Source organism: Neopsephotus bourkii, unplaced genomic scaffold (assembly GCF_033783945.1).
Source record: "Neopsephotus bourkii isolate Nb327-2 ecotype Australia unplaced genomic scaffold, CSIRO-AGI_Nbou_v1 NB_1292, whole genome shotgun sequence".
Taxonomy (NCBI): Eukaryota; Metazoa; Chordata; class Aves; order Psittaciformes; family Psittacidae; genus Neopsephotus; species Neopsephotus bourkii.
Genome location: NW_026901776.1, coordinates 7,760,863 through 7,788,163, shown reverse-complemented (window position 1 = coordinate 7,788,163; position 27,301 = coordinate 7,760,863). Strand labels below are relative to the sequence as shown.

The following is a 27,301-nucleotide window of genomic DNA, read 5'->3' as shown; positions in this document are numbered from 1 at the left end:
AAAGTAATTTTAATGGATCTTAACTCTCCTAACAGCTGCTTCATTTTCAGATTCCATAAATCATACAATTTCTACAGCTTTAACACAGATGTCTTTCTTGGCCAGTCATTACCTTGCCTGCTGCTACTTTTGCCAATAGTGAAGCAAGGGAATGGCCCTTGTTAGTCTGAGGTTTCAGAGACGGTATTCTAACAACTGGTCTAATGCCACCATTGCAGATCTCTTCTGTTCCTCTGTCATTCATTGCTTTAACATGAATTAAAAATGAGCGGTACTTGCCACCAGCCATGCCTAAAAGTGTGGGGGGGGAGGGGGGTGAGAAAAAAAGAAAAGAAGAGGGAAGGGGGGGAAAGAGAATTTACATAGTTTAATAGGGGCAAGTTGCAAACAGATTTCAAATTCACAGATATAGTGTAGAAGCAAAGCTCAGATACATTTATTCTAGTACTTGAGCATCAATTTGAAAAGTTAAGTCATTATTACGTTGTACAACAAAATTTGGCAATGTGAAAATAAATACAAACCAAAGTCTGACTACCGAAGTACACAATGCACTTTAGTCACACGTACTTCATGTGAATAGCAAAATAATATGGTTTACCTTTAACAAGCTTTGGACTTGTCAGAGTCAACATTCCAGCATGTCCTGACAGATCAAGTCCAGTAGCCAGCCATACTGGACCACAAAGTATATCTTCCTTGTGTTCCTCCAGAAAGGGACACAATCTAAGACCTTAAAAAATATGAATAATGTGGACCTGAATTATTCGTAATTGAGTCACAAAATCTGATCATTTGCATAAGTTAAAAATACACCATGTCAAACTCTGATCAATAAATGTATGCAATGCAACATTGAAAAACTAACAATTACACGAGGTTCATTTTTAACCAATATCCAGTGAAATCAATAAATGTAAATGACAGTTTCCAAAGCTTCTCCAGTTATATTATTAGGATAATAGGTACATTGATTGGCTCATCAGAGCTACAAAACACAAAATGTGTAAAATAAGACTGTTGAAAGGACCAAGAAAAAGAATTATAGTTCTGGAACTCATTTATTCCAACTATCAATTTTTAGTCTCTAGATCTCACTCAGACCCAATGTGACTGCCTTTCAGAGTGTCTCTTAAGAGATTTTGTGGAAGAGTACTCATTAAAAGGTTATAACAGGCACAGCAAGTGTGATGTGGCCAAAAGTCAACATGACTACTTACGAATTCCCTACTAGCTGTTCATTGTTTTGGTTGGTTTACAGCAGCAATCTCTATAAAGTCCATGTATGCAAAGTAAAAAAAATCTATTAAAACTAGCTAAGGAAACCAAGTAAAATAGTGCTGGAACAGGGTAAGAGTTTAAATTCAAAAGGTGATATATCAATCTCCTTTATTTATAAGTTCAGATAAATACTAATCTACTTTAATGTACCTGCAGTACTTTTAACTCTGCAGTAATTTGTTGTTTTGTGGGATTTATTGTTGGGTTTTTATGGGTGTGTCCGTGTTAAACTTTCAACTTCTATGGTAAACAGCCCTGTGAGAGAGGCAACATACTGAAGAAAGCTGAGAAAATAGTTGTTTTAATTAGCTGAGAAATTTTTGCAAAGAAACACCTGTGTGTCATTAAAAAAAGAAAAAAGCAAGCTCATACTCTAAACAAAATGTAACAAACAAAACTTACACTGTGGTTCCTCTACATCCATATACTGCATTTCTTCACTGAATTCAACCAGTCCTGGTTTTCCATTTCTTTCCACTTCAATATTATGAGCTGGAGATAGAGGAAATGTGATCTGCCTGTCTACTGCTGCTTCTAGAAATAAAAATATTAGCAAGATATCACAAACATTACTTAAGGCTTACAGAAAACAGAAGCAGTAGTTTTCATAGTAAGTCTATCAGCTTCCTGCCCATGACACCGCTTCTAATACAAGAACCACAAATACACAAACGCATGTTTTTCATACTAGGATTGCAACTGAAGTTGCGCAATAGTTAATATTTCTTTGAATGACATGTAAACAGCCTCTTTTGCACATATTATTTTCTCCTAATAATAAACTGCAGATAACTCAAAAGTTATTAGATTCTGGTATTGAAAGTTTGATAATTTAAACTACAACTAACTGGATTGTTCCTACTGAATGCACATCAGACATTATTTTATTAATACTTAAGCACAGCTCTTTTTTCAATTCAATGGTTTTCATCAATCATAGACAAAGAGGACATGCAAGCAGATGAACAAGAAGCATATACACTGAATTAACTGCCAGATCAAAAACATTATTTCAAACTAGAAGAATTACACCTCTGGCCTTCCCATTACTACACACTAACATATTTAATTGGTTCCAGGGTTCCTGTCATACAAAAAAACCCCACCTGACTAAATAAGCTTTCCCTTACACACCTTCCTTAGGTCTCATTATCTTCAAATTTCAGTTCCTTTCTCCCTCCATGGAAGAACAGATGTGAACAGGGGGTTTTAGCTGAATTTCAGTCTGAAGGTTTTATACATTTTCAAGAGCCACCAAACAATCCTGAATATTGCTTATACCTGGGACTGGAACATTTTGGTTAACATCCAGTACAGATATAAATTACCTAGAGGTTTGTCTTCCCTTATAATGAAACAGTTAGTGCCCTATTGCTTCATTCAACGTTGCACAGAAAAAAAGACAAATGTCATTAAGGTATTTTTCCAAAACCCATGAATTCTTTTTTGAAAAAGGGTAGGCAATAAGTACAACGCAGTAACACTTGAGAGGGCGTTGGTTAGTTGAGGCTCCCCAATCCTACAGACTCAAACAGAAAAAGACCTTACCAAGATTTCCTTGCAGGCGCTCTCACGTGCCCCAGTCCCTTCCACTCTGCCTGTGTACACCTTGTCCCTCCCCACCATGCCTTCTCCACCTTATCCGTAATAGGGAAAGCAAATTCTGCTACACTGCATGCAAGAAAGTGAAATGTCACTTTCTTGAAGAGCTCTGTCATATATTATGTTCGGTATACTGTAAAGATCCACAAAAAGCGATCTATTTCACACCCAAATTAAATACCTTCAAAGAATTACCAACTCATGGAACTGTTTCCTCAGAAATATTTAATACAGAGACATTAAGGAAAAAAAGCGTAGCTTTCCTTCTACTGTTCTGTTCCACAGGTAAAGATTTTCAGGGTAATTCTGACATTCAGATCTGCAAATGAATTCTAAAATTCACGCTGAAAACAAAGCAGGTTTTGTTCAGAAAAGCAACATGGAATATCTGTCCTATTTTTTTCTTTGACAGAAAAAAAATCTGCTGTATATTAAAAATTAAGGTTTTACTTAAAGTGTTAACCAAAGGAAGAACCTGCAAGAACACCTATTGACTGCTGTCCTGAAGTCACAGCTAGCATTTCAGTTAAAACACTTAAAATATCTTGTATCCTACAAGAATACACGTTTCTCCAAGAACATTACTATGCAATAATAATGTATTCTCAGATAACCACCAGTTTATAGGATTTCTTCAAGAAGCATCTCCAGCACACTTTTTTTTTCTTGTTAAACACTGGGGGATACTAGGAGTGAGAAGTTGTATGAAAGCACGTCAATGACCTTTGGTATGCCTGTATTCCTTTTCAAAGTATTACCATTGTTTAGCTGGAGTGCTCTTACTTAGCATTTATAAAACAGAAAGCGAAAAAGAGCTTTTATAATTGTGCTCGCTGTTCTCTTCTACCCAACACATTTTATATCCAGCCACCAATTTAGTAAGATGTGACAGAAGATTCCTCTGGAAAACTAGTTTCCTAGAAGGTTTCCAGAAAGAGGTGTCCAGATAAAGATAAACAATTAATACCTCTATAAAAGGAAGAGCTGCATGTAATACCTTCCATCCCTAGCAGACGGGGCAGCAGGACATGCAATGAACACTCACCACAGGAAAATCCTGATAGAGGCACAAACTCTTCCACATCAAATTGACTTTTCAATTTATGTTACCCCCTCACAGGTTCTCTGATAGCTAGTAAGATGCAGAGATCTTACTTGGGAAGACTCCTAGATCCAGCTAGGAGTCTTCCTAAGGTAAAAGCATTCATAACTTTGGTCTACCCTGTCAAAACTGCAAGGAACAAAAGGTAAAATCATACTGCAGCTTCTGCATAGCTTACTTAATGAGCCAAATGATGACAGAATTCCCAAGTAAGCCAGTTATTATCTTGTGCTATGAAAAAACACTTGCTGTTTTCTCTCACGCATCCAAGAGGCACTGGCAAATAACTTCCTTCTGTGATTTGGAATAATTTATTATAATATTTCTAAATATATCAAGAACTTTAAATGCACCATTTGTTTCATCAGTCAATCTCTAGGATGATTTACAATTATTTAATGACTCAAGAATTCAAGCAGTACAGAACAATAATTCAGTTCAACTTTTTTGAGCTATGTATTTTTTTTGTGTAAAATTCAGGATTCTGAAACTGTTTACCCAGTTTGTTTCCCCACTTTACCTTCAAACATGGTAAGTGAAAACAGACCATGATGCTGAGGAAAAGAAAGTGGAAACGAGTAAAACCAAATATATACACAGTTCTAAGAAATTCTTCTAATATACATCACAGAGTATAATAAGCTTGAGAAAAGAAATAATCTGAATGATATCCAAGTTCCTTCTTACCATTGACTTTCCCTAAGCCTGGAGCTTTATTTTTCAGTAAAGTCACTTGAATCTGGGGAATGTTTGTGATGTTTGAATTCAAAACAAATTTGAAGTCCACATGTCCGACCATACAGGCTTTTGGCAGAACAAGTTCAAAGACATGCTCATCCCAGCTGTTGCTGTCAGGAAAAAAAAGGAAGACAATGACCCAGTGTTAAGAGAAAATGCAGATCAAGCAAGCAGCATTACCCAGTGCATTCTCCATCTGTGCATGTTTTCTTTAACAAGAGAAAGAAAAACACCTTATACTGCATTGGTTGATGTCCACATGAATTTCTGAAGTAGAGTCCTTCAAGCTGCTGTTACCCACATTCATTTTGTAAAGAACATGTTAAAAGCTAACTGATAAGAGAAAGCAAATCAACATTTGGATAAAAGTAGCAATGAAAAGATTTCCTATTACCCTCACTGCAGTACTGTTTCCCTAGTACTATAAATACCAGTTACTCTTTTCCTGAAATGATGCCCCAAATGAAGTTTTAAGTATCTCTCAATAGCCATGTATGGAATAGTGATCCTCCACGAAGGTCTCATATTAATCCAACAGTAAAGAGATCTTTAATACTTGTTATACCTGTGGCAATGAGCTTCACAATCTAATTCTGTGACGAATGAAAAGCTCTCCTTTAAGCAGCTTTTTAATTTCTCATAGTTCTGTTTAAGTGCATCAACTTTATTTGTGAAGTTTCAAATAAGAAAATAAAATTTACTTCCTTAATATTTTCACAACATTTTAGCATATCCATCCTATATACCATTTTTCTCTGATACTCTAAAGCAAGTTCTTTCAGCAGCTTTTCTCACCTTTGAAACCATTCTATAGCACCTTTTTAAAGAAGAATACACAAGCAAGACCATGTTCTAAATGCAAATACACCATCATTCTCATAACTACAAAATATTTTCTAACACACTTCTTCATTCCTTTTCTAGAAGATCTCATCAATGTTTGATCTTCCACTACAACTGACCTTTGAGCTGCATACCCACTCCGAGTTTAAACACTGGAAAGCAGATCAGTACCTAGCTCCTCCTTCTTTCATATGTTTCAAGCATGTCTGCATTAGGTGAAAACAGAAAACATTTCCTATCTAAATTTGAGAAAAGCCAGAAACTCCAATGTTACTGTTTTATCAAAGCACATTAGGAATTCACATATCTTTTTTATTTTTTTAAACAGGATTAATCCAATTTAGCATTTCAATGAAATTACCACTGAAGGGGAAATACTGGTATTTTAGGTAATTCACAAGTTAAACCAGACTCTGCTTTTCTGTTTTCTTAGTTACACATCTATTTTAAAATAAAAAAAATAGGATTGAAAGAGTGCAAGTGTAATATAAAGCCATTCCTTAAAATACATTTACAGGATTATCTCCTATCTATTTGAGAAACAAAACTATTATCATATCAAATTGCATTACTCATCCATCTAACCCTGTAATGCCACATTTTGATAGGAATCAATATGAGACACTCAGAGGAGATAAAAGGAACTTTAGAATAAGGACCAAAAAAATAATCCAGAAATCAAAGTTTCTTCCCAGATAACTTTCAATTAAGAGCTAATGCTGTTCTCAGTCTTAAGATTTTATTTTCTACTCTATGAACAAAAGGACTGTAATTTAATCATTTTCATCATGAGTCATTTAGCAGCTGTCAAAGATTTCCAGTACTAAATCAAAACTTGTAACTTCACCTCTTTACGTTACTGTTTTAATTGCAGCAGGCATAATTCTTTTCCTCTAATGAAACCAATACTCATACACTAACGTTCCACCTATCATCTTCCAATTAACAGCTATTACTTGTTTTCTTCCTTACATATTCATATTGGTAGCTTTTTATTTTTCAGCTGTTACTGAACACACTGGATAACCAATAGTTTGAACTGGAAGTTATTTTGCAAGGAACCACCTCCTTTCTACTTGTTACATAGGGAGTATTTTACCTACACAAAGATAAAAATTTTAAAGCCTGCAATGTACTGCAGGTCTTTAACCACAGCTTATGACCATTTAATTAAAGGAACTTCAGCTCATGTGAGGTGTCAGCCACAGAAATACCTGCAACTATGACCTTCTAGACCCATTTCTCACCTGGAACAGTTTGTTCTCACATGCTATTCCCCCTACACACGATGTCTAGCTCCCCTACAATCCTTTGGCTATTTCACTGTTTCCACAGTATGGACACTCAGATTATGTCTTTCTATCCAAATCCTGTACATCAGTGGTACAGACAGGTGACAGCCTGACCCAAAAGATCTTGTAGTGCTTTATTACGAGCCCCTTGATAAAACACAAAACACAGCCTCTACCTGTATTTTGTTTCTCTGAGCACTTTTCAGAAAAACTATGCAAAGCTATTTCAGGTACATTTTACACAGCTCATCAAGACCACAACACTGCTATTCTAGTTTTTAGGTTCTAGTTTTAGTCTTTAGTCTAGACGAATTACAAGTTCTCAAGTTACGTGCAAAAAACTAAGCAGTACTACCTATAGCATGTCAATGCAGTTCATTTAAATGAAAATACTGCCTGGATCTTAGCACAGCCATGGCTATATAATGGCTTAAGTAAATGACTCTTGTACAGAGATTTAACTTGACGTGAACAGAAGTAAATCGAGATTCTATCTTCACATTTTTAAATAAATTACAATACAATTTAATTTATGACAGCTCATTAGTCACACTGGCACCTGCAGCTTTAATTTTCCCTTCGAAAAAAAAAGTACTAAAAATGTGTGTATGCATAAGAAGGGTGAATCAGACTTTTATAGAAACAATTAAGAATATTTGTAATTCTGACAAATGTGCTTGTCTAATTATATAATGAAATGGCAACATTTGGCAAACAAAAATAGGAAAGTTAAAAACTTGATTTTTCAATCTGCCTCAAGGTTCACTAAAACAATTCTGGCAATCTCACAAAGACCTTTAACACAAACTACCAAAGAGGGATTGCTATCTGAAACCGAAGTACAAGTTCCTGAATTTACACACTACTTAAAAACAATTAAATTGCACAAAAATTGTGCTTAAATCCACTATATAAACTACTTATGCAGTACTCATGTGATTCTTTCTGCATCACTACCTGCCCACCTGTCTGTCTGGAGCTTCCAAGTTCGAGTATGCTGAGCTGCATCCCCATGGTGCTGCTGGTGCAAGTGCTGAGGATGCCGCCTTTGCTGCTGCTCTTGCTGGACTTCTACCCAACAGGGAGGGACAGTGGCTGAAAACCGTGGCGTCAAGGTCTCAAAACGGGTCAGTTCAACCAGGGATGTCAACGTTTCAAGAGAAAATGGCTGGTCCACCAAAAGATCAACTCCTGAGTAATTACAGAACTTATATTAATTGCTACACAGATACTTTTCCCAGAACATCCTATGCAGTTTTGAAATATAACCAAACTGCTATGGGTAAAATTAATTACATGGTATATGAAGTTTCTAAAATAATGAAGCAAAAAAACCCATAAACCCAAACAATTAAAACCCCCACCCCAACAACAAAAATACCCAAACAAACAAAAAACCTAACAACAAAAAAAAAACAACCACCAACCAGACACAAGCCACTAAAGAACTCCAGTCTCTAAGCCAGCATCCTTTGAAGGCAGCTCATTTGGAATAAATACTGAGAGCTCTGAGCATGCTGTCTGGGATTCAACCACAAGCATCAGGAAGAAGTAATTAGCCAGCTACACTTTGATGATGTAAAGCTGATTAAAACATTCTTTTAAACACCTGTACTGACTTAGATTTAAAAAAATAATTAAAAAATGAAAGTTTTATATCTCTTGAAAACAGACATGTGGAATTACTACACAATTTTAAACAGTGACAAAAGCGTTACAACATTGCTTTGGCATCTGCTTATCAATATATACTTGGTTTATGGTGGGTTACTAGAATGCTTTGGAAGGCTCCCAATTTAGCTTAAAAGAGGGGTAAGTGAAAAACAAACAGTTTTATATAAGGCACTTGAAAGACACTAGACCTAGACAAGTATTTTGTCTTCTTGTTCAAGTCTTGTCCTGAGGAAACAAGGATATTAACTGAAGGAGTACTCAAGATTAAAATATCACAGGGAGACAAACACCTAAAGAAATGTTACAAAAGAAATTAAAAATATTCAGGTGTCCTCAGACAAAAACCATTGAAAACTTGAGGGAAAGTAACTATGCACAGTGTCAATCTTACTGTATTTCCAGTATTTTTCTCTTAAAAATTTATTCTGGAAAAAATCTTTTACTTGTGAAGAAACAATGGATATCAAAAGCAGCAGGTTTGCTACCTGACTACTACTTGTCACCATCTAGGGAGCAAAGAAAATTACATCCTTCAGCTTGAGAGCAGGCAACAGGGCACATGCAATTCCTCCCCAGAAAGTGGAGGAGCTCCATATGTGATACCCAGAGTCAGGCAAAAAATTCGCTCTCCTTGCAACAACTATAACTTCGACTTTTTAGTCCAGAAGACAGGAAAATGCTGAAGAGATTAGAAATGTGAAATTAGTTAGGAATTTAATTTCAGTAATATAGCAAACACCTTCATTTTTTTATTGCCAAGTACGAACCTCATTAGCTAGATGACACTGCAATGATAAGTGAGATCATCATAGCTCTAAGTGCGCAACAATTCTACCTTTGAGTAGACTGGATTTTTTTCTGGTTCATACCCCCCCCCAGTAGAAACAATTACAAATTTGGAGTATTCAGAGCAATAATATGTAATGTGGTATCAACCCCTAAAACTGAAAAATTAAGGAGCTAAGAGCACTCAAAAGTTACTTAGCATCTTTTGCAAAATTACATCGTTTTGTTATATTGGAATAGTGAGTTATGATGAGCTGATTCTAGTTCTAACGGCAAACTCGAACAAAGGTTTTAAACTGTTCAGGAAAACTAACATCCTTTTTCAATTTGTTTCTATTTAATAAAAAAAAAAAAGGCATTATTTTAGATCCCTTCACCACAAAAATCCCTCCACTCCTTAAAAGAGAAATATTAATTTTAACCTAATCTAAAATTTACAACTCCGTACACTTAAAAGTATTTTCTTCTAAAACAATACAAATCAAAATGTATCCAAGTTGTAAATTCTATTTTCTAGCCTACATTTAAGAAATTCATTCCAGAATGCCAACAATAGATTAAAAAAAACACCCCACAAACAGCCACAATATATATGAACAAAAGCTTGTGCTTGTTACTGTGGTTTCTCTACTGACCACAGCATCTTTTAGCTACAGCTTCAGAGAATACTAAAGTGATTTCATGAAAACACCCTGCCGCTGCTTGCCATCAGCTGTGAACAAGATATATAGATCAAGACTTGATGCTCAGTCAGATCGGCCTAGGAGTTCACTTCCCGAAACAGAAAGCTTTCTGCTGAGCTATGTCTCTGTCTGAAAATCATGTTAAGACAGAAGCTGAAGAAAATGTGTTTTTTTTCTCCTGGCTGGGAATTGATTAAAAGAGGAGCAACACTGATGCTACAAATGTTGGTGGCTATGTCTGCTCACATGCTGACAGCTTCATTATACAGAAAATGTTCGCACAGTCCTAGCCATCATTTGCACATTCTATGCTATGAGTCCAGGATTACTGACTTCAGTATCCTTAACCCGGACTGCTCAGACTAAGAGCTATGCAACCAGCATTTGGTTTCAACTCTTCTCCCCAGACCTCTCATTTCAGCACTGGCTTCCTATGACTATTAACCTTCTCTCAAAGCTTTTAGTGGCTCAGTTTGATGCCACAGCAAAACAGTACTCAATCTATGTGATGATTATTGTACATCTAACAGCTACTTGGAAATCATTACAGACCAAGATCAAGCAATACTACATTCTAAATACTACATTCTAGACAATCTCAAGATACAGCTACTTTTGAAGTAAGTAAATCCCTTCCTTGTTCCAATAAGCTATAATCAAGCTATACTGAAGGTGATGGTTTTCTTTTTATTTGTTTGGGTTTTGTTTTAAATCAGGAACTGCTAAAACGTTATGTCTGTACATAGCCAGTGATAGACATACAGCAACTACATAACAGGGGGCAGCAAAAAAAGGATAAAGCAGCATGCAATTAAATAATTCAGAATCATCCTAAAATGCAACTTCCAAAAATTTCAAAAGCATTTTTACTTATGATACACCTAAACATGTGCGATTTACCTGTAATGCCTGGACTTGAAGGATTAGATAAGGGCTTGGTACCTTCTGAGGACTGTTCTACACTTTTAGAAAGGGATCCATCTACAAGTATATCAGCTTCATCTATGTCATCACAGGTTCCTCCAATCTGAAGGAAATGAAGTTCTCCACCTAAAATCATCACAGACAACAAAAGAAGAAAGTTCAGACATGCATACAGTAACACTCAACTCACAAGACAGCTTTTGCAGTTAAAAGTGCTAAACAACTATGACAGTAATGCAGGACCTGAAATCAGTAAGATTATACAGGAATACCAGGTTTGCTTTACTATTACAATTTTTTTCAGGGTAAATGCAAGACAGAATACAAAAATGCTGACTGCAGTTCTGAATGGCATGAAGGAAAAAAAAACTGAGAGGGAGAGGGGATTAAAGGGTAGTTAGTTAAGGAAACCTCAGCAGAAACGAAACATCATAACCATTCCAATCATTTCCCACAGTGCAAATTATCCCTTTAAACAGAAAGTAGTTCGTCATGTCAACTGATGGCCTACACTACATTCGTAAAGTTGCATAAATTTCCTTTTAAAGTTCAATATTTGAGAACTGAAAAATCACTTCCCCTCTTTAACTCTCGTAACTAAGGGGCTGTTCACATTATTTCATCAAACTTGGAATGACAACACTGATCAGGACAACAGCCAAAAGAACAAGTCCAACATTTGCTAAGGACACAATGTTTTGATGGAAGCTGGAATGATTCAAGGAAGTTGCCCATTAGTCACCACTACAGATATACATAGATGAATTCTGTCATTTACAGAGAAATCACCAAGAAGGAATGCTCAGTTTTACATAAGGCTGGGGGAAGGGCTATTCACAGTTTTAGAAGTTACAAAAATCCTACTCAGTAGGATTTAAATAGAGAAGAAAATCCTAGGGTAGGCCTTCCATAGCTTTTACTGAAAATTGACTACAGACTGTCCTTCAGCATCTGAATACCATTATGACAAACCCTGTTATACAAATTCTCAGTTATCTGAAACGAAGTTGAGATAATACACCTAATAATAAGCCAAGATAAAAGTATTATCAGTAGGTACATGGTCTGCACTGTGAGGGGTGAGTAGAGCAAAACAGCGATAGAGAGGCACAGAGAGGCAGAGCGAGCATGTGAGAGGCACAGAAGACACGCAAAAGGCACACAGAGAGCTGGTACAGGGTTTTTTTCTGTTTCTCAGTATGAACGGCCTGACAACAAATGGCTTAATAAAAGCACCAGAAAAAATAAAACCAGAATAAAAAGAGGAAAACAGTAGCTTAAATGACCAAAATGGACAAGATCTGTGCACTGTGGGAAATCCACCCAAGGTCTGGGCAATGCTGTACGAAAGCAGAGCTCCCAGCATCTGAAGGAACAGGAGATTTCCTCACTACCTTTATTTCTCTTTTTACTTTTATCTTACTGAAACAGCTATTTCATTAAGCCCTTCGTCGGTGAGGCCCTTCTCACTGAGATCTGATAAGAAGCCTCTACCACATCTCTCTCCACCCCAGGTCAACCAACTTTGGTATAGAACAAGAAATTCCAAGAATGGAAGGGAAAAAAAACATAGTTCTAGCAAATAACAACGAGTTTCTTTGAAATTAAACCACTCACAGATGAGCAATTTTCCTTAAAGAGAATTAGGGACACATTAGAAAACACAGACCCTGACAGCTTCAGCTGGTAATAAGCCAAACTTCAGTTTGTTTGCTGTTCTGTTTTTACTGCTCAAAATCAATGATCAGAATAATCTCAACAATCAAAACCACATAATCTCCTGTACATAAATAAAGTACACGCTCATGCCATGGAAGTTCAACCCACTGAATTGCACTATCTGCTGTTTTTATGGCTCTCAGCAGGAAAAATGCTGAAGAACTTCAGAAAGCTGTGGGTTTTCCTAAAGGAAAGTTATGCTAAGGTCTCACTCTGTAAATGGTTGGGTAGAGACTGCTTTTAAAGAAACAAAACTTTAGTCCTCAAACCAGATTTCTGAGTTTCTGTCACTAATTAACAGCAGCGAAAACCATCCTTACCAGTCATTATTCCTATACTACAAGAGGAAGAGTCACAATCCCTGCATTCCTGAAAGATTCCACCACTTTTCCAAGAAAAAATCTGCGCTCAACTTGACATATCCCACTTCCTCATATCTGTTTTAAAAAAGCTTCTGTAAATAAGTTTATTATGATCTTTGGTTAAAAAGTATTAGCCTCTACAATTCTTAGTGCTTTTGCACGCTTTCCAGACCCGTGCAGGGGGCTTTGCTTCTGTATCACAAAGGAGGCATTTGCTCTCATAGAACACACAAAGGCGACCTTCTGATGACGCATACTTGAGAAGTTGTCGCAAAGATACTATAGTTCCTATAGTCAACAGCTAGGAAAAAAATCTGTGTAAAAGTCAATGCTGCTGTTGGTTTGGTTGGTTGGTTGGGTTTTTTCCTTTGTTTTTGTTTTGTTCTGGTGTTGCTCCTGGCTCATGTTCTGCACTACTGGGCTGAAACAGTGATTCATGTTTGACAACTGTAGTTCTCGAAATTTATGCATCCAAACCAAACTGTATCTGGTTCTCTTAAGTACAAGATAACAGGCTTCAAATATCACCAAAAGAGCACCCTATAGCTGTAATCCTATTCAAAATAAATACCTGTAACCTACTGCATAGCTGACACCAAAAAGTAACATTTTGAAGTGGGAAAAGAATTATTCACAAGTCACAAAGACAGATGATGTCTAATTCAGGTCTAAACGGCGGTTACATGAAAACACTCAAAACCTGAAACACCCATTCACACAGAGGTTTCTTTTCAGCTATATCTTATAGGTAGCTATGGGAAAAAATGATACAATCAACGCATGAAAATAATATGCCATCAAGATATATATGATTTCTGTCAACAGCAGGAAAAGGCTGTTCCTACATACGTAACTTTCAGACATGAAAGTATCTCTTCACCTACTCCCATCATCCAAGCAAGTAAACGGGAAAGAATATAATGCTCAGGTTGTATTCTTGAATAGTTTTCCAAGATCCAAGCACTTCCAGTGTATGCATGCTCCATATCTTATACTGAACATTTGCACTTTTGTCCTTCCACTAGGAGATACTTGCCGGAAGGATTCACCAGTGAATACAACTATTCTACTTTCAACACATACCTTCCTAATGTTGTCAGACTACAGGCACTATTCCATGCGTGGTAGTAAATATAGAGGAGCAAAGACCTCAGACTGATTTTGTAAGAAGCCCAAGAAAACTGCATGGTGGGGGGGAGGAGAAACAACAACAACAAAAAAAGCCCACAAGAAAAAAAGAGAAATCTCTAGCCATTTATCTGCTAAGTGGACAATTTTACCCCCATACAGCAGAAAGATTAAAGGACGATTATGATTCAACACAACAGAGATCATGCAAAACCTATTCCTTACGTCAAGTTATTAAAATGTGCAATAACACACAGGAGAAAAAGTTACACTAATAGTTCAGCTTTTTTATTTGCTTTTTTCTTTCAGTATTCCTGAATCTTAAGCAGTACAGTTATTTATAAACCTTAAATATCAAGTAATTCTTTACACAGCTTTGTGTTTTGGCATAAATGCTAGGAGTCTGAGGTTTCAGATGTATCTAACATCAGACTCTGAAATCCAGACTTATAATGTATTTTTATGGGCATAAATACTTAATCCCTAAATATTTATGATGGCTCAAAAGTAAGAAAAATTATCCTAGGACAAGTGACCGAGCTGTTGAAAGAAGAATAGCAAAGCTTCTAAAGACATTTTAACAATGAAAATAATGAAGTTAATACTAGTTTGGTTGCAGAGCAGAAAATCAAGTTCCAAACAGAGGTGCAGTGGTTGTAAGTAAAAGATAATCAATGGATTAAAAAAAATGTTATCAAAGTACTATATTAAAAAGAGGAAGCTTGAGGGCAGAGGGATACCTGTGACACATAGACAGGACTACAGAAATAAAAAATCAAAACTCAAAGGCAGCAAGAACGAAGTCATAGCAAAGCTATTTATAAATTACTAGATGGACACTGTAACACCCTCAGAGGGAACAAACAGAGATATTTGCTGAGAAAGCATAATGACGTGTTTGTCTATTATGAGGAAGACGAAGTGCTCACCAGTCTGTAGCAGAGGTGGTGGTTATCTAGTTAGAGTAGGTTTCTTGTTAGAAATCCTACAAACACAGAATAAATGCTCCCAGCTCAACAGACCTGCATATCTCACACTCAAGTTCTCCAAACAGGTTTAGATAATACCAAATGCTATAAGAATGTAATTACCATACATGCTAACAGTGGATGGGAAAGTACCCTGCACAGTAACAATAAGCCCTTTAACTATTAATCTTAAGCCACAAGAAGAAGAGAATAAATTTGCTGTAAGGAAGAAATGAATGACAGTACAATTCTGTAGGGGGAAAAAAAGGCAACCTAGAGATGTTGGGTTTTGTTTTGTTGTTTTTTTTTTTAAATGAGGTTGCAGTTTGATCAGCAAAGTAGAGGCAAAAACATTACGACACATATACGACATACTAACAGTCTTCAAGGGCAATTAACCTTTCAGTCTGAGTTTCATTTTAACTAGGAAAAAGAGTGCATTATTAAATAAAACTGAAACAGTTTAATAAACACTTCTTCAAAAGCAGTTACCAAAATAGAACAGTTTAGCAAATATGAATGTTTCCATTGGGAATCTGCAAACAAATTCTAGTTGCTAACATGAAATGTTTCATCCATACTAAAGAAGCAGTCTAAAACTTCCACTACTAAAAACTCTCAGTAGGTAAGTGATTATCACAGTGCCCCTCAGAGACATGAGATTTTTACAGTACGCTTGACTTCATCTTTCGGACTTAACAGGTAAATCTGATTTAGCAACTGCTCATAGGAGGACTGTGTAATCAACATGACATCACCATGAAAGAAGGAAATGTGCCAATATAAATTCTTCCAGTAAAGTTAACAAGATATTGGTGGGAGTTCATCTGAAATGTGAGAACCATCCCATCGGTTTATTCCCTCTGAGAGGTTAAGCATTTCCACCAGAGCTGCATTCAAGCGCAGCACAACTAAATGGTACACAGAGGAATTCAACTGGGTGACAGCCAGAGCCGTTTCCACTGTCCCTGTGTGACATGGAAATGGGAGGTGTGATATTTTAGGGTCTTCTGCAAAGTAGCAGTTACCTGGACCAGAGTTATGCTCCCCTCCCACCTGCCTCCTTCCCTCAAAATGTCTCATGTTCATTCTGAAGAGATCTAACAATCCTGCATGGACAGCCTGGCTCTCACACTTAAGAGAGAAGTAATAATACCAGTTGCAAAAGGCTGAAGCAGAACCAGCAGCCCTACCTGAAAGAAGATACAACTGACCACTGGAATAAGGTATAAAAGCATTATCTTCTCTACCCTCTTAAATATCGCCACAGAGAGAAGGCATTTTTCTGAAATGTGAACCTCTCACACAGAAATAATTACATACAGGAATTACTTTGGTTTGGTTTGGATTGAAGAAAATCTGTGCCTCTACAAGAACAATTTACCTGTACACTGGACATACTCAAGAGTTACTCCCATTTCAGAGACCTAAATCTACACTTAAGATGAGGAATTAACCAGAGTTCATGCTCTCTAGAACAGAATCAAACTGTACATAAATTCAATGGAATTTACCTATCACTATTTTGAAACTCAGATTCTAATGTTCTAGAATATAATCCAAATACATTTGTAAGAAAAAAAACAACATTAAGAATTTATTTTTAAACAAAAGTCTTACCTTTGGTGCATGCACATAATCTGTCTGTGCCCGAACAGTATATCACAGAGACAAACATATCTGGTTCCTCAGTGCCCTCCTTTTTGGGTGGCTCCACTTTGGCCAGAATTTCAAAGTTTGTAAGATCTAGTATTTTTACATATCCTCCCTGAGTAGTTATTACCAGGTGCCCAAGAGTAGAGATCTCTGATCTTCTCTCTCTCCCACTGCCATTTTTAGAAGTTAACTGTATTTCCTCTACAGGCTCCTCACAGTCATCTTCTCGATTATCCAATATATCTGGTGGGAGCAAAATCATTGAGGTAATTGTGTCTTGGGGGTCTTTGATATGCTGGATTTTTACTGGTTCCTCCTCTAGAGTAACTATTCTAGTGGCATAATTCATCTTATAAAGCACTAGGTATCCACCACTAACACTTCTCTGTTCAGGCTGAATTATTAAAGGAGTTGGTACATCTGCTGGTGACTCATGTTGGATTACATCAACACTCGTGCCATTCACTACAGCAAGACTTGATTCTAGTTCCCCTTTCCTTCTATTACATAGTGCCGAGTTTAATTTATTTAAATTGTTCAAGGCCTCTACTTGATTTATTGCACTCAGAGATTCGACAGAACAAGTCCGCAGTCCTACTAACAGATGAACTCCATCTGCACAAGGCGTGATTGAATCTACACACAGGTTCTCCTCCTCTGCAAACTTTGGCAGACGCAGGCATTGAACCAAAGTCCCAGGCTTGGGAACCATAGAGCTCCACTTGTCCGAGTCCGGAGAAGCTAGGTTGGCTGCAGCATCTGCAAACTGCTGAATGTAAGTCACAGGGGGATCCTGTAATAGCAACTGCTCCTGACTGTCCAGCTCCATTTCAATGATCTGTGGAACTGTGAAACCATCATCATGTATACTTTTACTCATAATATTGTTCATCTGTGAAAAGAGTTTTCCTGCTTTTTCATCAGACTCCTTAATGCTGTATAGCAGCAATACAGGTAAAGTCCTCCTTACCAGAGGGGAATTCAGTTCGGAATTAGTGCAGGATTCATTGTCAGTTGATCCCTGTTCTGAGACACTCTCACCTCGAGTCCTACTTAAGCCATCCAGTGACCTCTGAGAGTTACTGCTAACAGGAGAGGTAGCAGGTGATTTGTATGTTAACAGACCTCCAGCTAATAAACAAGGAAAGGGAATGTTGTGTTGTTCTAGATGTTTCTCCTTCATCTTTTCACTCTTACAGTTGGCCAAACAGGGATTTGCCCCAAGTTCTTCTAGATCTTTAACCGTGTCTTCCAGAACATTTGCAACAATTTCCCACTGAAGTTTTTCGGGTTGTTGAAGGATGCTGAGAGCTGTTATATCAAGGCTGATTTCCATAGTTTCTTTTTGTGATGTATGCCCTTAAAACAAAAAGGTTTAACATATTTTAACAACAACAAAAACAATCACCTTGCAGATAATACTGTTTGATGAAAAAAAGCCCTTTTTACATCTCAAGTCAATTTCACTGTGTATGTACAGTCACGTATTCTTCCCTCACCCTCCCGCTGATTCTTTGAGTAAGATGTAAAGTCAATTATGCAAAATAAGAAGTAATCCTCCCTCCCCTCAAAATTTCTGACTCAGCCTCTAGGAAAATCAGACAAGAACAATATGCATAGCACTGTTCTGCTTCCATATGAAACCTTTATTCAGGAAGAAAAATACTCCAACAAAGTGCATACACAGAGGCAAACAATCAAAGTACTCTCTTGAGGCAAAAGTTGCTCCTCAGAGAGAAGAACTCTCTCTGGCATTCCCCTGAATTTAAAGGAGCTGCTAGAGCTCTGATTTGTTCCTGTTCTAAGTAGGTTCTTTTAACTTGGTTTGTGTTTTAGTGACAGCAAGATAAGCACTGCTTATTATCAAATAAGGCATTTATTAACTATCAAAGTAAGGATTTTCCTTGTCTCCTGTGTGTAATCTCTCCAACACAGAATGACTTAAATACTGTCATTGCTTTCAAGGTCAATCTTTTTTCCTTTTTTCTAATACAGTGAATATAATATCACTGATTTTGATAGGGTTTTTTTAAAAGCCCGAGAAGAAAAACTTCCCTCCTAACCTCAAACTATGAATCAGACATAACTTACCTGTCACAGATTCTGATCTGGAATGCTCTTCACTGTCTGAATCCTCCAGCAGGTCATCACTGAAAGAAAGTGCATGAATGACACTATGTACACTGTTGCTGCATTCTTAATTAAATAAATAAAAATAAAAAAGTACTGTGTATTATAACTTGGCATTTATTTTAGTCAGCATTGTAAGCACTGTACATCCATTGATAACCTGGTCATTGACACTAATAGTACAAAGACATTTTTACTCCACCACCAAACCAGTAGGCCAGCTTTTCATTTGCCTCATTCTAATACTGTATTCCCAAAAATTCAGATACAAATGGAATTAAAATGAAAGCCTGTTCTCAGGAATCTTTGCAAGAATAACAAAGCCAAACAAACAAAACCTCTGAAAACTGATAACACCTTCTTCAGAGTTCCTCAACATAGTCTCTGAAAAGTGGAGCTGCCAGGCTGCTCTTTTATTCTACCAAGGTAATTTTGTAGCTAATACAGAAGTGTGTTGAGAAGTGTCTTGCTTTTAAGAATACTACCAGATGAATCATTTTTTCAGAACAGCAGATTCTTTTCAAGACACCTCTTCAAGAGAAACAGGCCCTGCACAGTTTTAAGAATATACCAAGATCTCACACAGCTGGCTTTTCCAATGTAAGAAACAATTTCCTATTACAGGCTCTTTACATATAGGAAGATCTTTGCAGCTTCAGGAGTAACTACTCACTGGAGTACTAAGCTTGATTTCCAAAATTCAACAACTTCCTCCTCACACCAAAAAAAATGGATATTTTTTGGCTCAAAACTGATTAACCTTCACTTCATGACAAGGCAGCAACAGTTCAATACTTTGATTTTCATTCACCTTCCCCTTGAGTGGGAAGGTGATAGTAAATTTCACACTGGCTAAGTGAAGTGAAAGATGCTTAGTTCTGAGCAGTATGACTGTACTGTCTGCACTATTCTTTAACCAGCTTTTCAAAATGTCTTAATTTTTTTAACTGTCAAGGAGTTTACAGCCCTAAAAGTCTAGGCCTCGGCAGCTCTTAGGCCCCCAACATTCTAATGTTGCCCACATTTCCACATACCCTTTTCAGAAGGATAAGCTTCATATTTGCTCTGCAGTACTGTAGGAATCACACCAAGCTTAAACCCAAAGATTTACTTTCCTGCGCACACGGAATACAATTACTCTCCGTGATGCTGAAGAAACATCCAGAAAACTAGCAAGACTTCCCAGACACCTTTTGTCTTGAGTTTTACAGAAAATATTCACCCTTTTGTTTGAGCTTTGGTAATAGGAGAAAGGAGTTTCCAGGCACAGACTGTAAGAAGCATAAATGAAAGAATACTGCTTTTTCTCACATGACACTTTCTAAACACCAGCACACCCTTCTAGCTTACGTAAAAGCTTGCAACAGGACTGTCTAATTGCTTAAAGTCTGCATGCATGTGGTAAACGCAGAAAATGAAAGCAATTCCTAGCAAATCCACATAATTAATTTTCAGAATGACATAACCAGACATGGAGAAAAAAATCAGAGAATGACATGTTCCAGAAATTCATGGGTAGCTTTTACTTTCAAAATCCAAAATGCGTAATCCATGAGTAAAATCAAAAGCTGTTCCAAAACTTACATTCCTTTCTCTTTTTTTCTCTGCCTATGGAACATCAGCACAGGCAGCAATGAGATTTGGTATCTCTGTTAGTGGTGTATGAAAACTGAAACAGCAGGAATAAAATGGAACTGACTTTAAAGATAGAAATTTAGATTACTGGGTCTTAAGTGTTGAATTGTGTACATAATCACAGTGGTTAAAAAAAATTATCTCCAAGAAAATAAATCTTACCCATCTTAGGTTTCACAAAGCATTGACTTAACTGAACAGCATTTACCACTTACACAGCAACATTCCATATTTCTCATTTTGTAGATCAGCATACCTGTCTCCTTCTAATTTTGGTATATCTGAACAACTAGATGAATCTTCTAGCCATGCTAGTGTTGGTCTCCTTGAGTCAACCCCTGAGCTCTGTTCTCCTGATAACATAAGTTGCTGCACAATAGCTGGATCATATGCATTGATCTCAAATTTTAAGTGGACCTGAGAAATAACAACAACAAAAAAAAACAAAACATAAGAGGTCTTTGATTTGAATCAAGATACGCTTAGTCAGTAATTAGTTAATAAAAACTGGTTTATATTGTGTACCTTCATAAGTTTGGAAACATCCCATATACAGATCTTTCCTCGTTTTGTTGCAGCAGCTAGAAAATGAGGGCAACTTCCAGATCCAAAACAGGCTATTCTGTCAGTGCCATCTGTGCAGGGAAACTGTGCTGGACTTGTTGCCAGTGTGACTGAAAGAGGTACATTCTGAGTGTGCTCACCCTTGACAAATGGGCAGTTTGGGGAATGTCTCTCATGTTCAGACCTTTAATGTTAAAAACAAACACAGCAAACATTGACTTCTTACTGTGAACTTACTGTGAAAAATACACACATCATATATAAACTCAGCCCTTGAAGCAAAGCTGAAACTGAACTGCTTGAACCTCTCTACTGTAGTGACAGGACAAGGGGTAACGGGTTAAAACTTAAACAGGGGAGGTTTAGATTGGATATAAGGAGGAAGTTCTTTACTGTTAGGGTGGTGAGGCACTGGAATGGGTTACCCAGGGAGGCTGTGAATGCTCCATCCCTGGCAGTGTTCCAAGACCAGGTTGGACAAAGCCTTGGGTGAGATGGTTTAGTGTGAGGTGTCCCTGCCCGTGGCAGGGGGGGTGGAACTAGATCTTGAGGTCCTTTCCAACCCTAACTATTCTACGATTCTATGATTCCGCATTCAACCATACAAGAGAGCTCTGAAGCTACTAACACAGCTTTCCCTGCTGTTTCTCAATAGCACAACTGTATTAAAGCCTTTAATCGCTTAATGGATATTGATATTCAAATGGGATAAGTCTACACACAGTGCTCTTACTACATTTAGTCCATTTAAAAATATCATTGTTCTGTAGGCAGGAGCCCATCATGGACTTGTGAAAAAAAGTCCGGATTAAATTCTACAGAACATACATTAGAATTCCAATGTTATGAGATACCAACCCTGGAAACATTCAAGGCTAGATTACACAGGGCTCTGAGCAACCTGGTCTAGCTGAAGATGGCCCTGCTCATTGCAGGGGTTGGACTAGATAACCTCTAAAGATCCCTTCCAACCCAAACCATTCTGTGATTCTATGATATTACATGATTATGTTACCTTACTAAGACACAGCAATGTCCTGTCTTTAGCTCTACATTCACACTTAGAAAAATCAAAACTGAAAACAGTCCTGAATGACAAATTGGCCAAGAAACATGAAAAAACCTTCTTATCTCAATATATGTCTAAGGTAGAGACATGGCAAAGCAATTACAGTACTACAAAATGTCTGGAAACTAATGAGGGAAAGGAGAAGACAAGACTAAGACTATTACAAAGGAATGTTTCCAGCAAGTCAAGAATAAGGCATATTCAAATAACGATTATAAATTACTAGATAATAAAGACAAAAAAAGTACATTAAGAACCCTGATAAAATCACTGTAAGGCACTGCATTTCACTGCACGGTGATAACCATGTGCAATTTTAGCTGATTCATGGAACTAATAACGAATCATGCAAATTCACATAAAAAGCAAACATGCACTGCATGGCAACTGAAGTTTAAGAATGTAAAGACGTGTTCTAGTCACAATGATAAAAAGATTTAATTTAGATCCCTGTAAAGAAATGTTGTCTGCCATGGAACATCTTGAACATCTTTGCCATAGAACAATTTGTAATGAAATAGCAAATTAGAATCAAGAAATAAAACTAACTACAATGGGCTTGACTTAATATTATACAAAACTTAGACACAGTAAAGGGAATTATTTTGTGATTTGTCCCATGGAATCATTATGGAAATCCATTTTTGTCAGCGATGCTCCCTAAACTCAGCAGAATTCCCATTAAGATAATGGCGATCTTTGTCCTCCAAACATTTCTAACCCCTCCATCACAAAATTAAGTCTGCTCTAAACATCATTAAACTTACCAAGGTTCATCTGTAGGCTCCCAACACACCAAACATACACTACAGGTAAAACACATGGCTCTGTCATCTCCTGATGAAGCAGGCTGTAAAATATGAAGAAACACTTGAAATGTATATAGGTATATATTACAAAACACTTGAACCAGGTGATCAAGTCACCTTCTAGTGGCATAGCAAAGCACCACATTAGAAGTATACAAGGTCACAAATTAGCAACTATAAAGGGGCAGAATTTAACTTTTTAAAATACAGAAATAAATAAACCACATTACTACAGAAGAGACTCAGAACCAACACATGTACAAGCCCCTTGCTAAAACCTCACAGATCAGAACAAAACGCCATCACTGGTAAGACTTTCTTTTATTTGGAAGAATTTCACAGGGCTCAAAAATGAAAAGCCACTGCATGCTTGGATAAACACAGGTTAAACAAGTATTTCTTACTATGCCCTCAATCTGCTGGAATATAAAGCATTCTATACCACTTCTCTGCAAACGACAGTTGCTACTTGCTGAAGTGACACAGAAAAAGAACAGAAATTTCAGTTTTCTTAAAATCTAGCATTTTCCTGATCACATCTCAAGTAACAGATACGCTTGGGAATACACAGATGCAATTCTAACATAGAAGTTCCCTGCATTTTTGCTCCCAAACAAGCTTAAGGAATTCTCCAAAAACTTTCTCCACTTGCACTTATGAGGATTTGCAGTTAACATGAGGCAATGTCAGCTATTATTATTTAAATCCATAAGATAAATAAATCTTTATAGTAGAAATAATTTCAAAGAAGGAAAAGTAAGCAAAAGTAGTGGAATGAAATGTTGAACTTATTCACTAAATTTAATAATTTAGTAATATGATCTAGGACTGTTATTAAAATACAGCGTAAGTCCCACTAGGAAAGTACGGTTAAAGAATTCTGATGTCAAGCTTATCGCTTTTTTGCTTTACTTATAATACCTGTAAAAGATAAATATATTTAGTCAATAGTCTAACAAGGAGAGAGACTCTATGTAACAGACAACTTGATCGTTATTACTGTTAACACAGATCAATTTAATACTTAGAAGTGTTTTATACGCTGAAGTTCAGAACAATATTTTCTGTGATTTGTAAAAAGGAAGCAACCTCTAGGCATAGAAAAAACATGAAACTTTTTCACCTGCTCCCCAAACCCTCATCTAGAAAACAAATACTACTAGCAACTGAACTTTTTTACCTGGTGATAGAACCCAGCTTGAGCCATAGGATCTGGCTGTGCCCACCTATAACCCACATGAGGCCATGAAGTGAATGTCTCCCGTCTGTTAGCTTCACTATACATCAAAGACCTATAAACGCAAAAAATGCTACATTATCTAAAACTGCCACTTAGGATAGGAAAAAAAGTAAAGTAGTTAACATGTATTTTCAATGTTTTAGAAATACCACAGACTGTTAAGGATGACAACTTGTAAGTACAAGTTGTAACTACTACAGAAATGTTACAAAGTTCTTTCACAGAGGTGCCTAAAGTACATTCTCCACAAAAGACCAAAAGCAATGCAACAACTTAGAGGTCTTAAGTTCAAAATTAATAGAATAAGCTTCTAGGTAGCCTGTTTGGTCTAACTGAAGAGAAGCATCAGATATACGAATCTACTCTGCATTTACTGAAGATGAAGAATCTATCCCAATAGAACTGCTAGAGAGATGTTGGTTTGTTTCCTTTTTAACATGACAACTATTGTAAAAATTTGGCATTATTAGTTGAACAGATATGAATATGCATACTTGAAAACACTCCAAAGTAGTATTTTAGGCTTAAATACATGGCACCAACCCCACAAAATTTGTCAATCACTGACAGTGTAATACTTAAAAATTATAAACTACATCACAAGATATGAATTCCTCTGCAGCTCAACCTCTACAGAGGAAAGAAGCACCTCTTTTCCACCTTTACTCAGAGCATGTCCCTCATCTGAAATAGTACATAAGAAACAAATATCAGCTTTTCCTTCTCCTTCATGGAAGTTTTTTCTCCAGTATCATCCCAAGAACTAGTGCTGCTAGATAGAAAAGTTCCTCACTTCTTGGTTTCTAACAGTTTCAGAAGATTTTTTTTCTGTCTTATAAGAGAATGGATATATTAAACATTTCCTACCAAGGAGGTAAACTAGTCCTGCAACACCCCCCTAAGGGCTGTGCTGACTTGGCATTATACCATTTTGGAAATCTTTAATAAAAAATGGAAATTTTAATCAAAAACCTTTGGAAAGCTTTAAAGAAAAATACAATACAGCAAGGTACAGAGTTGGGGAGCGGAAATACGAGACGAAATTAAATCGTATCAATTTTTTTGATGTAAGAAATGATAATAAGCTTACAAAATAATATTTCTATAGAAATGTACTAGATGGAATTACAGACTTAGAAGATTTATCAGTATTCTAACTAGTCTCTGCATATGTAGACTAAAATAACGGGTTACTCACTTGTGTGCACATTATTATTTGGATCAGAAAGAGATGAACCAACAGTCTGAGGCAAAATTTTCTGACCCCAAACACACAGCAGCTGACTAGAGAGTTCACATGCTGCAAAGGTAATAACTTCCTAAACTTCTAAACCACAAAACATAGGCATAACCCTTTCTTATATGAAGGAACTGATTTCATCTTGCAGCATAGTATGTAGGCTTTATCTTTGGTAGACAAATGAGTGCTGTCTTTGCATTCAAAGAAGCATACATATCCTCTTAAAGCTATGCAGTTTCTGAACATGTCAACATGGCAGTGTCAGTAAGGTCTAAAGCTGTAACGTAATAAACTAGTCATACACGCTTCAGATAAAGCCCATAATCAAACATGTTGAAAAGTAAAGCCTCAGTGAGCATATCACATTAACGTGCTACAATACCACCTAGGGATCTGTATTTAGGGCTGCAATTGTTACCTTTTTGAAAGTATGTGTTGGGATTAAGAGAAAAGTGAGCTCAATTAGCCTGGCAATGAAGTTAGAAACCAAATGAACTCTTGCGGCACCCATAAGGGTTTCTTTTAAGTTTAGTGATACGTTCAGTGCAATGTGCACTAAACAACAGTTAATTACTGGTATGTGCAAGAGGAAGAAAACACAGAATAGGACTAATTCCTCTGGCAGATAACATCACCTCTAAGAGCTTACTCTGATATAACTAAGGGGTTAAATTCATCACTTATTTTGTCTTAATATACCTGTCCACAGATCGACCGGGTCCCACACCAAGTTCTGGTCGAGCACTGGGTAAGAGGTAAGATAACCTATCCATCACAGAGGATGCTACAGGTAAGGCAGCAATATTTTGATTTATCTTCTTGAGTTCATTTACAATGGCACTGGCGACAGACTTTAAAACATGATGAGGAAGGTGGAAAGTAACTGTTGCCCACTAAAACAAGAATAAAAAGCACCTAGTTTATATTTTAAAGTTTTAACATCTAAAATCAAACAGATCACAGAAGTGTCAAAGGCAAAAACAAATGCACACCTTGAACCTTCTCTTAAGATGTACAAGAACAGACACACAAAAGCTAAAGAAAATAATGCAAGTAAAGTCAGTAACTCCAGATTTTAAGCTCAGTTCAGTTTATTATTTGGATTTATCATCAAGAAATTAACCTTGTCTGTTCCCTTAACAAGTGAAAATTCACACTAAGGAACACATAATACATTCTATCCTCTTAAAAAAAAATCCACCACACCAAGTCAAGCATTTTGTATGCTTCAATGACAGCCAAACAAATTAGACTTGGAAATCCATGCTAGACAGTACAGAGACAAATTCTTACCTTTGCAACTTTATGATTTGCTGCTGTTTCATGTGAGGTATTTTTTAAACCATCCTTCAGTTGTGTAATGAATAAGTCATATCCCTCTGTACTAGAAACATCTACTTTTTCTATGCAAGCAGATAACAGCTGCTGAGCCTAAAATGCAGATGAGCAAGAGAAGTCAGCATATACACTGAATAACTACAGACAAGAATTACACCTGTTCCATTACTCTGGGAAATTTAATTTGGCATAACCTACTTTACCATATACTATATCAGTGTAATTCACATAAAAGACCCCGAGTTGAATAAGCAGTTCCAAACTTTACTTTGTAGGCCAACTAAGAGATAAACTTCAGCAACAGTGACAGTAATTACAAGAAGATCCCTCAAGGGCAGTATTGCCAAATGTTAAACTTGTCAGTCATATAAACAATTAAAACACAACATACATTAAAGCCAAGCAAAAAAAGTGACATCTATTGCCCAATGCTTTCCCTTCGAAAGGATTAATTCAGCTTTAGGGACAAACAGTGAGAGCAAGAACAAAGCCTTGGTATTTCTGAGTAGCTTTGGATC

The 27,301-nt window shown here is 36.7% G+C and overlaps 1 protein-coding gene across 8 annotated transcripts in view; it reads right to left on the bottom strand.

The window, feature by feature from the left end:
• Nucleotides 1–27,301, bottom strand: part of BIRC6 (baculoviral IAP repeat containing 6) — a 172,331-nt gene that overhangs the window by 127,941 nt on the left and 17,089 nt on the right. For 5 of the 8 annotated variants that reach the window (XM_061365881.1, XM_061365887.1, XM_061365889.1 and 2 more), the window contains exons 3-16: nt 26,739–26,876; nt 26,145–26,338; nt 24,146–24,257; nt 22,924–23,006; nt 21,049–21,271; nt 20,780–20,940; nt 18,850–18,908; nt 16,723–18,117; nt 10,902–11,051; nt 7,824–8,049; nt 4,673–4,833; nt 1,684–1,815; nt 602–733; nt 113–291 (exon numbers count right to left, since the gene is read on the bottom strand). In XM_061365881.1, coding sequence (XP_061221865.1) covers nt 113–291; nt 602–733; nt 1,684–1,815; nt 4,673–4,833; nt 7,824–8,049; nt 10,902–11,051; nt 16,723–18,117; nt 18,850–18,908; nt 20,780–20,940; nt 21,049–21,271; nt 22,924–23,006; nt 24,146–24,257; nt 26,145–26,338; nt 26,739–26,876 — 3,345 coding nt within the window. The remainder of the gene's footprint in view (nt 1–112; nt 292–601; nt 734–1,683; nt 1,816–4,672; nt 4,834–7,823; nt 8,050–10,901; nt 11,052–16,722; nt 18,118–18,849; nt 18,909–20,779; nt 20,941–21,048; nt 21,272–22,923; nt 23,007–24,145; nt 24,258–26,144; nt 26,339–26,738; nt 26,877–27,301) is intronic. The other 3 variants (XM_061365885.1, XM_061365886.1, XM_061365888.1) reach the window with 1 other exon arrangement.